This window comes from Pygoscelis adeliae, unplaced genomic scaffold (genome assembly GCF_000699105.1).
Source record: "Pygoscelis adeliae isolate BGI_AS28 unplaced genomic scaffold, ASM69910v1 Scaffold181, whole genome shotgun sequence".
NCBI lineage: Eukaryota > Metazoa > Chordata > Aves > Sphenisciformes > Spheniscidae > Pygoscelis > Pygoscelis adeliae.
Window position 1 is genome coordinate 1461567 of NW_008824360.1, and position 14642 is coordinate 1476208.

The window sequence follows — 14642 nt, forward strand, 5'->3', positions numbered from 1 at the left end:
ATGGTATTATTTTTTCCCCCTTCCCATGTCCATAATTACTGAGTTGTTTTTCAGTCTCACCAAAACACAAGCATGGGGGACAGAGATCAGAGTCGCTTTCCCTTGCCCCCTCTCCTGTGCTGAGCTCCCCTCTGCCCCGGTGCCCTGCTCCCAGCACACTTTCCTCTCTACTGCCAGGGTACAGATGCAAAGCAGAGGCTCATCAAATTTTGGATACAGCTAACTGCTGCCTTCCTTCCTCACACTGCTTACAGTGCCCCTGATTAATTAGTTGTTGATAGGGATGGAGGGAAATGCCATGAGGACCACCATCATCACCTGCTGTGCTCTTGGGCATGTGTCAAGGATGCCCAGTGCATGTTCGCCTGTTGCTGTCAGATCCACTAGTGCTACAGATTTTACTGATATAACTGGGTTTTAATCTCCTGTTTGGAGATTTTAGACATGCTTTAGACTGACAGATTTTGACTAATAGACTCACTCAAAATCACTGATGCAAACACAGCACAAGCACGGATGGACCTGGGTCAACTCCCAACACCTCTTTAGCCCAGCAAACTCTTGTAGAAGCAGCAAGTTCAGCGTGGCAGTGTCACAGATGCCACCTGAGCACCACCACTTCTCACTCTGTAAGTCCTTACCTGTAACTGCACACACAAAACCTTCACATCTAACTTTATTCCTGCAAGGATCATTTGTAACACAGTCTTCGGTTTCTTTGTCAGAGTAATCGCACGGATCTCCATTGAACTGAGCAGGTTGTTCCAGGCGGGCAAATCTGTACTGTGGTAAAATAAAAAATATTGACTCAAGTGTACAGAAATTGCGAATTTTATGCTTGCCTAGCTAAAAAGCAAACTTTGTGTCGGGGAGATCTGATTTAAGAGTACTGTCATATAAAAAAAAAGCGTTGGCAAAGAAGTGTGATGCTGGTGACGTGCCTCATTTCAAAGGTTTCTGATCTGCGACAGTTTTAATTTTACTAAGGAAGGATTGAGGATTGGAAGGGATGAAGGAAAGTTTGTTTTTCTTTGACTGTTTAAATGAGCCTGACAGGGTAGTGTGGGCATTTGCAAGAATACGGAAGGATTCAGTTACACCCCCTTTCTTTCAGTTAGTGCTGGTAACGACATCCCTTGTTATTTTCTGTCAGTGTATTTACTTGGCCCTCTGTATCATTAGGGATTTTTTTCCGCCCACAACACTGCTGTGAAGCAGTCAATTACTCGGTCCAATATGTTAACCCTCCTTTTTTTCCTAGCTTTTAAGATTAACTCTTTAATACAAAGCTTCACTCTTCCCAACTCCTGTCACTGGTTATTCCTGCTTAAGCCTGGGAACGGCTTCTCCAACTCGTTAGCAGAGGTCCCTCCAGCAATGAAGATTTTGCTCTTCACACTGTTGGGATCATTACTTTCATGTGATGGGGATTCTTGGGTAGAAAATGTTCATTGGCAGACAAGAAAAAGCATCTTAATCCAGAGAGGCACCGAGTGTCTCCAGGTCCCATGGGGGACCATTAGTGGGGATGGTGCCTCACACCGACACTGGAAGAGGACTGTGTTGGAGAGAGTCCCTGCAAAGCCTGGGCTTCCTGCCTGTGCTTTCACCAAGTCTGGGCTTACACCTTCTCAGGACAGTGAGGCAGCCTGGAAACCACTGGAGTTACTGGGGGTGAAGAGCTGAAGAGCTGAAAGCCATTTGAAAGCAAAAGCCCGCAGTCTCACCTGTACAGGGGTTTCCTCAGCAGCTCCCCGCTGTTTGCCCAACCCCATGGACAAAAAAGACAAGGCTTGGAGGAGGTCCTGCCTCCCAGCTTCTTAGACTTCATACCTAGACCACAAACACTCACCCTTTTCTTTTGACAGGGATCACACTTGCTCCACGAGGACCAGGCGGAGAGCACGCAGTCGCGGGGCTGTGGCAGGTTGCTCACGGACCGGCCCCCCCTGCCATTAGCCATGCTCTTGTTGGTGCCGCTCAGGTTAAGAGACTCCTTTTCACCACTGCATTCAACAACACAAGAGCTTCAGGGTGTGAAACCACCAAGCTACGAGGACAGAGCAACTTGACCTATACCTGTGCAAAACTACATGGCAAAGAGAACTAATGCTTGTTAGACCTCACCAAACCTTCCATGCGACCTCTAGATTTCACTATTTGTTTCATATTGGCATTGATTCTGTACAAAACTTGATCCACTCTTCAGTGCCCAAGAGTAGACCCGTCTTCTACAACACCAGCATGAGAGTAAGTCTGCAGAGCACTCAGGAGGGGAGACTGCAGGACACACGTTTGATCTGGCCAGCATGGGAAACTCAACCCATGTCCCACCAACCTGGGCTTCACCTCAAGCTGCGCAAGCCCTACCAAATAACCCAGCAAAGTGGCCAGCAGTAAAATCTGCACCAACAGTTGCTGTCCTTGTCCCATCGCTCCCTGCTGTTTGCCGTAGAGGTAGCATTTTGGTACCTCACTGCCATACACGACAAACAGCTCCAAGGTTGGACACCTCCATGACAAACACCAGTCGCAATGCTAAGGGCTGGCATATACTCAGCATTTTTGAAAACCAGGCTTAATGCCTCCCTTTGCCAAGCAGGCTATTTTTTCTCAAGCTGGCCAAAACCATTAGTCTTAGACTATTTTCAGTTCACAATAGTCATTAGCCCATTAATCCCTTTCATCCCAGTAATGAACCTGAACCCCAAGTGTGAGTCTTTACTCTTCACCCCAGCCCCTCTCTCGCCCCCTGTCCTGGTTTCGGCTGGGAGAGAGTTAATTTTCTTCTTGCTGGCAGGGCATGAGAAGCTGAAAAGTCCTTAACTAGTGTAAGCACTACGTAGCAACAACTAAAACATTGGTGTGTTATCAACATTATTCTCATACTAAATCTAAAACACAGCACTGTACCAGCTACTAGGAAGAAAATTAACTCTATCCCTGCCGAAACCAGGACACCCCCTCACGTGACAACTGTCTCTAAGGTTTCCACAATGCCACAGCTAAAATGCTGCCTACTTTTTTGGGAGATTCAGTATTTCTGATTAAATCCTCATCCCAGACAAATGCTTCCTTGTAGCACCTAATCTAAGTGGGAAGCTTTACTAAAACACTGTAAATTAGTTACTTGTCAAAGTGGGCATGAAAAGAAAACTACCACAGCAGTGTTCCCAATTCCTCCACCAAAACAAGGAATAGCATCAGCTGAAGCTTTAGGTATGGTTTAATGCCTGGCAAAGGGCTCCCATTACTGCATATTAAAAATCACATGGAATAAAGGAATTACAAAAACTCATCAGCTCACTGAGGCATGAAATCAGATCTTGAAGTTCAGAGAACAGTGGAAAAATATAGTTAGATTGGAAAGATTACAGTCACTGATTGACCGCAGTCCTCTGAAAGAGCAAAATCTATTAAGCTAGCAGAGAAAGAAACAACTATCAGCCAGATTCTTGCCATATACGTACTCAAAGAAAACAAAACCCCATCATTCCGGCACACTGTCAGGCAGCTAGCATGGGAGGAGGCTGCTCATTGCAAAAAGAATTCCACATTACAATACGACCATGGCAATTTGTTGTCTCAGATTTATCAAACAGGATTACTTTTCTAAAGGCAGACACATTGCACTACATTGATTTCAAAACAATCTCTTTCGCTATTCATTAGAAATACAGAAGGACAGCAATTATGTGCCATACAAAGTGAAAGCAGAGAGTCCGTACTGATTTTCACTCTTTACCATATCACCCCATGGACACGGCCTCAGAAACATTCACTTACCTAAAGCAATGAACGGTTAGGATGTCGAGTACGGCATAAAGCAGCAACAGTTTGACGGGGTACAGAGCAAATGCAGTGTGTGCTGTGCTCATCACTCCAAGGTACCATCGGCGATTTGAAACCACCACCGCTCCCATTCCGTCTGCCGGGGGGATTGAAAATGGTTCAAGTAGAAAAAGATAAATTACCGGGTTGTTTTTCCACACTGTACACAGCAGATGACCCACCACCTGGCAGCTTCACAAGGTAAACGTTGCAACTGTTAGTACAGGGCTTTCTGGAGGCAAGTGGGAAGGAAGCAAAGATCTGTCCAGAAGCAGTTTACACTTTCATTTGTAATGCTCCTTTGAAGGGACGGGGAAGAATGAATATTTCAACAAATGAAACATACTCTAGTCTTGGCAAGAGGGAAGCAATAAGTAAACTGAAGTCAGCTTTCTAGGAATAGAGTAGACTGCAAAATCATTTATTTATTTCTGCTTTTCCTGTCTGCCTTCCAGAGGAAGGCCAGGCAGGAGGCGTAAGCAGTTATTCTCATGGCTCAGGGAAAGCGTTCCTTGCCAAGAGTGCCCTTTGCTGCCTCTCACAGGGGCTCGAGCTTGTGCTGCAGGGGGAAGACAAGAGCCCCAGCCCTGGCTGGGCCCTTCCATAGAGATCCTCTGCTCCATGTACCCAACGTCTTGAGCCCATGGAAACAAGACCGGTCAGGGTATCAAATTAAACATCTTGGTGTTTTCTAGCTACTACGTTGAGTCATTCTCTCTCTTAAATGGTCCTAACAGGGGCAGAGAACTTACCAAGGGCTGATTCCCATCAGTTCAGTCGGGCTTTCAAAGGCAGACCAGGATCCTCAAAACCTTGCAGAATTTTTCTTTGGTTGCCGGTTGAGGCAGCCTTCGCAGTCTTGCCGCTTCTCACTTCAGGTATGGCTTTTTGATTCCTGAGACACAACAGTCTTTCCCTTCATTTTTCTAATTAGTCTTAACCTACAATAAGCATCTTAGAAGGAGAAAAGTTCTCTGAATCCGATTCCCTGTACAAAATTATGAATATCATCGCATTTTCCTACCCTTCCTCTTGCTGGACAAGCAGAGGTTCTTTGAACAGATGCAGTCTTGCACTGTGTGCAACTATGGCTTTTAGCAGCACAGACTCTCACCCTGGGCTGAGTCTCCGAGTGCTTCGATGATACAAAGAATAAATACACTTTAATTTGCTAATTATGGGAATGATGGATGCTACACATAAAATTAAACATATTCGCTAATACAAAACAAACCTGGCAACCTCAGCATCATTACCTGGCCAAGTGCTACACCTCTTAATGTGACAGTTACCTTACAAATTACATTTTTCTGACTGTGGAGCCATGTCTCTGCAAAATAAGCTACTGGCTGCTGCATCTTTCTAGTTTGGCAGCTTGATGATAACAATTTAACGCAGGGAAGCGTATTAGCTGATTCCTTGCAGGAATCTGCTCCGAATAAAACGACTGTGTTTCAGGTAGCCAGTTTTTTAACCCAATGTTACTGAACAGTCAGTGATTAACTGGCCTTTCATCTCTAGACACAGAGGACAAACTGTTAGGAAAGATGGCTTAGGCTGTGCAAAGCTTTTTGTTTGCCTTTTTTGCTTTATTTTTTTGTTTCAAATGACTTTGCCCCAGCCTAAACCCAAGATGTGCCTACACAATACAGTTTGCTCAACCTTTGACACAATTGATTTAGCTGTTAATCATTTGTGCATGACAAAAAAACCCACTTACAGGAAAGACCTCTCCGTACACAGGACCTTTGCTGGCTGGGAAATGCAGTACACATCCAATATTTCAATAGCAGCAAAAGAGAAGCTAAGATTATACGCCCAGAGCACCCTCTAGATTTAACTGCAAACCATGACAGCGATCCTGGCGTGTGAAGATCTCAAAGCAACCTGCTCCTGTTTTGCTGCCTCTCACCACGCACATCTTGGTGGTGACCATGCTTGCTCCTGAATTAGCAGAAAGAAGTTAGGTTAAAACAGCAGCAGGGACCCAAGAGACAGAATTTCCTACATGTTAACATACATTTCAGAGAGAATTGAAAAGCAAAATCAGGCTTGCCACATAATTTATAATCTGCTTTAATTAGAGGTAGGTCTAACGTGAAATTCACAACAACCACCACAGCTCATTTTCCACTTCCTCACAGTTTGGGGCTTAGTGGGTCCATGGATCAGTGGGAAAGTTGCCTTGTAACACCGCCTGTGCCCTCTTCCCCCAGTCTTGATCCTTCTTTGTCGCTGACTGTAATAGCCATGGCTGTCTGCTGAGCTGTTTTTAAGTCCCAAAGCACTTAGCGCTAACAACGCTGTAAGTCACTGAACATGGGTTTCATCACACCTGAAAATGGAGCCTCACTAAGTGTCCATCATGAACACTGAGCTTTCAAGTGCAACGCATCCTTTGCAGAGTTCATAACACCAATATAAGTTTATGACCCCTTGCTCCCTGTAAATAAAACCTGTACAGTTTCACCAAAGATTTTTTTTTTTTAAAATGGCAGTTTCCTGTCCAAAGAAAAACCATGAAACACATCAGACATGAAAGGCCCTCCCTAGGAAAGGTTAGATTGGAGCCAGCAAGCAGCTGTTTATGGTATTGTCAGGGCACTTTTCAAAATGAGTTTCTTTTTCTTCTTGGAGACAATCTTTTCATTCCCTGCTTCATAACTCATAACGCATATCCTTCTGCAGAAGAACACAGCTGGCTCATTCAAAGGTAAGAGGAGGCTCGCCCACCAATGTGAAGAACATAAGGTGGCAAATATATGGCAAAATTTACAAGTAAGAAACCCTAAGGAATGTTTTCAGATGATTACTACAACTGACTGTTGCATCACCATTTTTGTTACTAATACAGTTATTTTCTGGTGGTGAGGCTGGTCTCTGAAAGGCCCTGGACATAAAAAACTCACCTTGTTGAGCTTAATCCTCCTTTTCTGGCTTTTGATTCACTAAAAATAATGCCTTACAGTGACTCAGTCCAAATTGGGCACGGGTTCACCTACTCTGAAAGCTCAGATTCTAAGGTCCTGTGAAGACGGTAAGACAGGGGCTGCAGTAATGAGCAGACAAAGAAAGAAAAACCCACCATGCCCCACCCCTTGTCTCCATCTCCTCTCCATTAGACCTAAAGATAACACATACACAAACTAATTTTCAAACTAGAATCAGCATTTTTTAAAGAAAAAACAAGACACTCATAATCTGAATATATCAAATAGCACAAAATTTACAAAAACCTTACAGCAACATCTTACAGCATTGTAACTTCTGCTTATTTCTAATACAACTGGCTTCTGACACGGAGAGCTTTTCTTAGGCCTCTAGTAACTATCTGTTAAAGAAGACAAAGATGCCACAAAAGGTCTTCACACAGCTAGTACCTGGCAATAATTCTTCATAATCCTCTATTTTCACAAGTGTCTGAGGCTGAATGGACATTGATTTGCTGCCCGTTAACCTGGTTTTCTTTTAATCTATTGTGATTTCCTTTCTTTGCTGGTAAGGAGTACTTATAGAAGTGGTGCTGTGGGAGCTATGAAATGGGGTTGAAAAGCCAGCAAATAATATCAGATCTTAAAAGACCTTTTTTAAAAAATACATTCTGTACCTGAAAGCCCCTGAATGGGTAACATTTGAGGCTATTCTTCTTATTGAGATTTTTCAGGTGCTGATAAAACATTTTAGGGGTGATAGATGAGCCACAGGGCAAACATGTCCATTGAGATAAGACTATTTAAAGCTCTAAAAACTAATAGCCAGAGTCGTTTCACTAATAGACATGATATTTCCTGCCTCCAGTAGGATAATTTTAGAAAGAGACAGGCAATGTTACAGGTAATCAGGAAATTGTATCAGGATATCTCCCCATATTCCTCACTGTCATGCTGAAATGCATAATTCAGTTTCCCCACACTTTCAGACAGCAAGTAAAGCAAGAAAAAATATCCTTTTTCCTTCGCCATGCCAGCTCTCTACTTTACCTTAGGTATTTAAAAAAAAAAAAAAAAAAGGGCTTTTAATGGGGCTGATCCTAAAAAGCAAATCAATATGAGAAGACCAACTTGTGGAAGACCTCATCACAAGAGAGTCGACAGAAGTACTCTTACAAATCATGACTTTTGCAGTAGTAACATCAGACCACAGACAGGAACAGGGGGCGAGTCCCACTGATTTCACATACAGGACCAGAACCAGAAGCCACGAGTAGATGCGTAGATGACTTACACATTTGCCCTAAACATGCATTTTCTGGTCGCCATATGGACTTTCACTTTGTTCATTCACCACTGTGTGCTTTCCATCTTGGCTTAGGGAGACAATTGTAGACAATGGATTCAAACCTCTATAGAAAATTGCCAACAGATATACCCCCTCATTTCTTTGAAATGATATTCTTCTGATTGAGAACAGTATTTGCCAGAAAACTAATAAATATGAACCTGACAGGACATGAGTTGTTTAGAAAGAAAAGAAAGAAAAAAGGAAACGGTGCATGGAAATATGTATCACAACCTAGAAAAAGGAAGTAAGAGGTTAGTTTATCTGTTGCAGCAACTGTCACCGTGTAGTGATTAAAGCACATAAAACATTGCCTTTAATCCAATGTAAGCAAGTTAAAATTGCATATTCCCAGTCTATACAATCAATTGCTTTCCCAGAAGTCACTGACATGGAAAAGAGAGATCTGTCAGAGTCCTCACTTTTGTAAAATTGCAGGTTGATTCTGCAAACCATTTGCTAAATAAATTTTCATTACTGCAGGAGATCATGGCCCTAATTAGCATTAGTTAAATCGGGACCATTGCTTGAACTAGTCATGTTTGAGCTGGATACTCTCATATACAGACTCCTACTGCGCTTAGGTTACAGCAATATTAATGTAATATAGTACATTGACACAGCACAGTAAGAATCAGATTTCTTTTTCCCCTTCTGAACAATGCCAACATGCAGCCAGATCCTTCCTACTTCGAGATTCCTCACCATCACCGAACTAGATCTCAAACCTGCTCATTCTGAATTTTTAAACTGAGTCTGCATAGCAACTGTGCAACACAAGCCAATTTTTCTGATTTTTCAACATAAACCAACTTCAGTGTGGGGGTACCAGATGAATATCAACAAGACTAGATTTGGCCTACATTGTAAAAATGCATTTTAGTTTTAAAACCATTCTTAGCTGTGTCTTATTACACTTTAAATTGAAGTTTTGTAGCTCGTTGAAAACAAAACAGATCATGTTCCTCCTTCCAAGGACATCTCAATACAGTTAGCTACATACAAAGTCAAAATGACATTAACGCTAGCATGTTTTCACCACAACAGAATGACCTTTATTCTTAGGTGGGATCCACGTATTTCAACAATGTTCACTGACAAAGGCAATGAATGTTTCAGCATGACCTACTGGATATTTCTGGTGGATAAGACATGGATGAGACATCAAGAAGAAATACAATAAATATACGTGCACACATCCATACCTCTCTCTCTTCCTGTATATAGACATATACTTCTTACCCTTAAATTTCAATTTGGTATCTTGCATATTTGCGCTACTCACTTGGCAAAGAATGGTACTATTCCTTATCTCGACTAAGAGATCCAGTACTCGGTACCTCTGAGTATCAAACAACGTTATTTTGCATGTGGCATCAAGAGTTTCACACCAGCAAAACACTTCAGCCTACCCTACGCATTGCTCCAACCAGTAGAAAGGTCCCACTGAAATATAAGTTGATATCATCAATATATTTTACTGGATCAAGGCTTTGCTCTCAATTCTGTGCATATTACTGGAAAGTTTTGGGATTTTTTACTTTCCAAATTGTCATGTTTAAAGGTGTATTTTTCATTTTAAGACTTACTTGAGGAGGAAAATGTGAGCAAAATTAATTACAGCTTCTCATGCCACAAAGGTACTCCAGCTTTGGTAGCATTGCACAGCGTGGTCTCTCCCAGGAACGTGAGATTTTACAGGAGGTGACTAAAATACCTACTGGTTTGGGATGCTCATCCTAAAACACCCGAAAAGAGGCCAAAAACGGGGAGGCAGCAATTAAAAGCAGCAAGTTAAGTATTTGCAAGATAAGCAACACTTAGAGTGTTTAAGATTAGGTATTCCCCAAATTGAGGCACTTTTTTTTTCTCCTTTCCCAGATATTTCCACTGTCAAAAATATTGGCCATGACAGACACGCACACTGTACTGTAAGAATGGCAGAACTATCACAGAAGAGCAAAAGCTATGAAACAAACTTACTGAAATGACGCCTTTTTTTAATGTTTTTATTCATAACAGTATTACATGGTGTGTTACAGAAATTAATGGAAAATTTCTAAAAATTTGTTGGTTTTTTTTGTTGTTGCTGAATGCATTATACATAAAGTTAAAAATAATGTGTCCGTATATGTTAACAAATGGTCATTATCTGAGGTAAAGTTAAAGTAGGTTTAGAAATGTACTGCAACAGTCATTTTCATCTTTCTCATCTTTATTAAAAAAATACGTGTCAGAATGCAGAAATAAAAATGAATGAAAACCACAGAGTAAACATTTTTGCAAAGAAGGTGCCCGGTACGTTATTAGATGAAAGGTTTCATCAGACACTTGGATGACTACGATCTATCAAAATATCTTTTCATGACAGGTAAAGATCAAGAACCTAGGGGGGGGAGGGGGGTGATAACAGGATGGCTGGTGGGATTCCCTGGTTTTTAAATTTAAAGTGACGAATTTAGTGCCAGTGAAGGATGAGGGATTAAACAATTGCGCAAGCTGGATATTTTAGTTATCTGCAATACTGGTACAGTGCAGAGGCCTTCCAGTCCTCTCAACTCAGCATCTCAACCATGACAAGGACGATCTAATTGTATGACAAGACAATTCAGAATTTGTTTTTATTTATGAGCGTTGGTAAAGGTCAGACAAACATCCACAGTGATGGTCCAGCTGTCTCTCATGAGACACTAAAATCCCAGCCTCACTCCCTCCACACCTATTCGTTGCAAGGACTACGTAAATGATCTGCTTCCTACAAATATGATGTCAATGGATCCTCTGAGACATAAATCTCTTCTTTTTCTTTCAACATTTTACCCCATAACTGGAAATGCACTGACGATACTAAACCTCAAATGTCCATGATGAACCAAAATTGTCTTCATGGTTCCGTATGTAGGACAAAACCCAAAAGAGCCAGTGAGGAAGAAAGTAGCACCACTGTGCAAATTAGGAAAATATTCTTAAAGAAATGTCCTTCAGAAATGCTTTTACCTCTGCTTTTTATCCTGAAACACTCAATCCACCAAGTCTTAATTCACCTTCTCCAGTTAGAATTTCTTGATCATTCTTCTGATGGGAAAATAAGATTCGCTACAAAGCTGTTTTGCACATGACTAAGGAATAAGCATCAAATGACCATGAATGGGGATAAAAGTTCTCTTCTCTGCAGGTTCATTAGGTCTATTCACAGCTAATTTTTCATTCACATACATTCTGTAACGCACATTTCTCTAATTTCTCTAATTCAAAATAAAAGACCGGAATCGTGTTGTGAGATTTGGTTGTACATATCAACAATCGCCACCCCAGTTATTCTGTCTTCTAAACCATTTTTAGCTTATAATAGAGATGAAACAAAGCAAAATATTTATAACTCCAGGCCTATTTTAATAATGACAAAAATGTAAATCCTAATGTGTCAATTTAAAAACAAAATCTGCACAACAACCCTAAAAACTGATTAATCACTTGATTTCTTTAACCTTTTTCTATTTTTTCTTTTTTTTTTCTTTTTTTTTCTTCTTTTTTTTTTTAGTGTTAAACCACTAAATTCAATATACTGTAACTGCATAGGAACATCAGGAAAACACATTTGACCTGTATAACAATTCTCTGTAGGGCAAAAATATATAGATTCTTTATGAAAATCATGTGCTAAACATATGAACCCAAACACTGCACTTTTGCTTCATAAATGTAAAAAAAGGAAGATTTAAATTCTTTTGTTCTGTGTGTAAACAGTTTGATGACTTCTATGCAGAGGTTCTGGAATCGCAAAGGAATGTCAATGAAATGTGATTTCTTGTAAGTGGAGTATGTCCATGTGAAAACTAGATCATAAAATCACGTGTTCCCATTAATTTCACTAGTCGCTGACAAGCTGACTGCTTTTGGCAAATGCACTTGAGCTTCAGCCCATTACTGTAAGCATGTGAAAAAACGTAAGTGATGTGAGAACCACAAATTGGGTTTGCCACACCTCCCAAGCACTGCAATTTGCTACCTTCTCTACTGTGTAATGGCATTAGTAAAAGAATTTTCATAACATTTATATTTACAAAAAAACTGGCAATTTTCATTCGAACTCCTTAAAGCCATTTCCCCTTAAACATTTAAAGAGTTAACAGTAAGATTTTTTTCAAGTTATAAAATAAAAATCCCATTTGATTTTTCTGATGTACAAAAAGTGATAAAGATGAACAATTTGATCACAGAATCAGTTTGTTATTCCAAAATCCATGCCATCCTTCTCCCATTTGTAAAGTTCGCTTCATCCAAATTCCTAAACCAGAATCATACCAGTATTATTTGGCAAATGATTTTTTTTTTCATCAAAAATGGCACACAGAGAAGAAAACACTTGTCTGCATAGCATTACAGCAGCAAGATATTGAAGAAATAAAAATATTCCTTTTCTGCACTTTGTTTAGAGTTTCCTAGGAAATACTGACTCTTTCGTCTTTCCTCAGTGGGACTCGATGTCCTTTCTCTACCCACAACATGAGTATTCAAACAGAAAAGCAGCATTTCTTCCTCATGATGCACTCGAACTTAAAGGTCCATTTGGCAACATTTTCAGTCAGGATGGATAAACAACCGAGTTTTATTCTGTGGTTTCAAGTTAGGAATCATTTCCGCAGGAGGCGTTTTGCTGTTAGATCTGTCACTCATACAAAACTACAGAATAAGAAATAATAAAAAAAAAATGACACTGCCAGTATTTTTTTTTGTTGTTGTTTAAATATGTCTACACAGGGGAAAAAAAAAGTCAGGATCAGCCTGATGTAAATGATGATGAAAAACATGTCACCATGACATAAAAAGTGCCGACTTGTGCCCAAAAGGCTGTTGAATGATAATGCCACTGCTACATACAGACTCTGCTCAAAAGAAAAAGAATGTCTAATACTCAATAAATTTCAGATGCTCATTATTTATATGTGGCATACAGAAGAGAACAAATGTTTAAAAGGAGACCGAGGAGTAAGATTTCCTAGCCTGGATACCCATGACTTGTGGGGACGGGGCTGGACTCGTGGTATGATAAGCAGGGAGAGTTTTTATTTTGTGCTGCCATAGGAATCTGCCATTGGTTGCCAAAAAAAATGTCAGGAACACATGTAGAGCCAGTCCAGGAGGGGAATCATCTCTCCTTGTCAGACAAAATCAGTCGGAAAAAAGCATGAAAGGCAAAGGCCTGCCAGGTTGTTGGGTTTCGTTTGAGTCTTGGAGCACCACAAGCCTGTAACAATGCTATTTCTTAGGTCTGTTGATCTGGGCGTAGAGAGGTTCTGCTTCCTGGGGATAACAAAAATAAAATAAGCGGAGAGATCTCCAGACAGTTTTTAGAACAGTTTTAGAACGTCTGCTTAAGAACAGCAATACCTCATGAGTCAAAACCCAAAGAAGTGTTTGTTTTCTGTGCTGCCTTGAGCGATCACAGCACCCCAGTTGAATTGTGAAGAAAATGTGACATTATTTCAGAAAATGAATGCTTACTATCAATTTCCTCTTCCAGTATTGGCCGTGCACCAATCCTCAGGAGGTATTGCTGGGCATAGACATATGAAGAAGTGAAATGATATTTATATGACTAGATGTTTTGAAGTTTACAGGCCAGAAGTGTAGCTGGCGTAAAACACTGTTACTCGTACCAGGCTGAGACTGCCCCCAGCAGCACAACAGCAGAACATAGCTGTGGGTTCCACACAACTCACGGAGAAAAACACTTGCAAACAGAAACCGCCACTGAAAGCTGAATCCCATCCACTGAAATCCCATCACTAATGAAGCTGTGATGGGATTTAAAATAACAATCTGAGTTGCCTATGAAGAATGAGGAAAGCTAGCTCTGTGCAGTTTGATTAGGAGTCTGTATAACCATTAGTACAATCATTAAAGCTGGGAGGAAAGCATGTCAATTTGCTAACAGATACTTTCTTGGAAATTTCCTGGATGCGGGGGGAAAAAAAGCTGCCATGTTCTTCAGTGTTGCTTCATAGCTGACACTCTGTGCTTTAATACTATGTTCATCTTGGCTGCAGTGGGAAGCTAACCATCCATGGACCCTGGAGTCCATTCTACTTCATTTCCAGAAACTAATTTATTAAACTAAGAATGACATCAAAAAAAAGAAGAAGACAGGCAGAAAGGCTAATTAATGCCATACTGCATTAACTCTCCACAGCTTGATAAATATTCAAATACCATGCCACGACGTTAAATTTAACCAAGTTAGAATCAACTCATGTTACAGCAGCATCAGCAGAATGGCTAAAAACTCTAAAGGCTGGCAAATCACTGGGCACTGCGGAACACAGAAATGTCTGCCAGGGGATGGCACAGGCTTTTAATCACTGCTTATAAAAATGATGCTGCTGATGAGAAAAAGAGGCCAAAGGTGGATGCCTAGGGCTATGTCTACTCGGTGTTCATGGGTGCCTGGCCAGTGCTCCAGGCTGTGCCCCGTCCCGCCTCACTGTGCATCTCGTGTTGAATGAGGAGCAACACAACAAGGCTCCTTCCAA

General features: G+C 41.0%; 2 protein-coding genes across 2 annotated transcripts in view; both read right to left on the reverse strand.

Moving 5' to 3' along the window:
* C8B (complement component 8, beta polypeptide) overlaps positions 1-3878 on the reverse strand; it is an 18713-nt gene extending 14835 nt beyond the window's left edge. Inside the window, exons 1-3 of the mRNA XM_009319852.1 lie at positions 3787-3878; positions 1853-2006; positions 642-783 (exon numbers count right to left, since the gene is read on the reverse strand). Of these exons, the coding sequence (XP_009318127.1) occupies positions 642-783; positions 1853-2006; positions 3787-3878 (388 nt within the window). The remainder of the gene's footprint in view (positions 1-641; positions 784-1852; positions 2007-3786) is intronic.
* A 9228-nt stretch (positions 3879-13106) lies between these two features.
* The window catches only part of DAB1 (Dab, reelin signal transducer, homolog 1 (Drosophila)), a 147164-nt gene continuing 145628 nt past the window's right edge, over positions 13107-14642 (reverse strand). The window contains exon 15 of the mRNA XM_009319799.1: positions 13107-13413. The gene's annotated coding sequence lies outside the window, so the exon portion shown is untranslated. The remainder of the gene's footprint in view (positions 13414-14642) is intronic.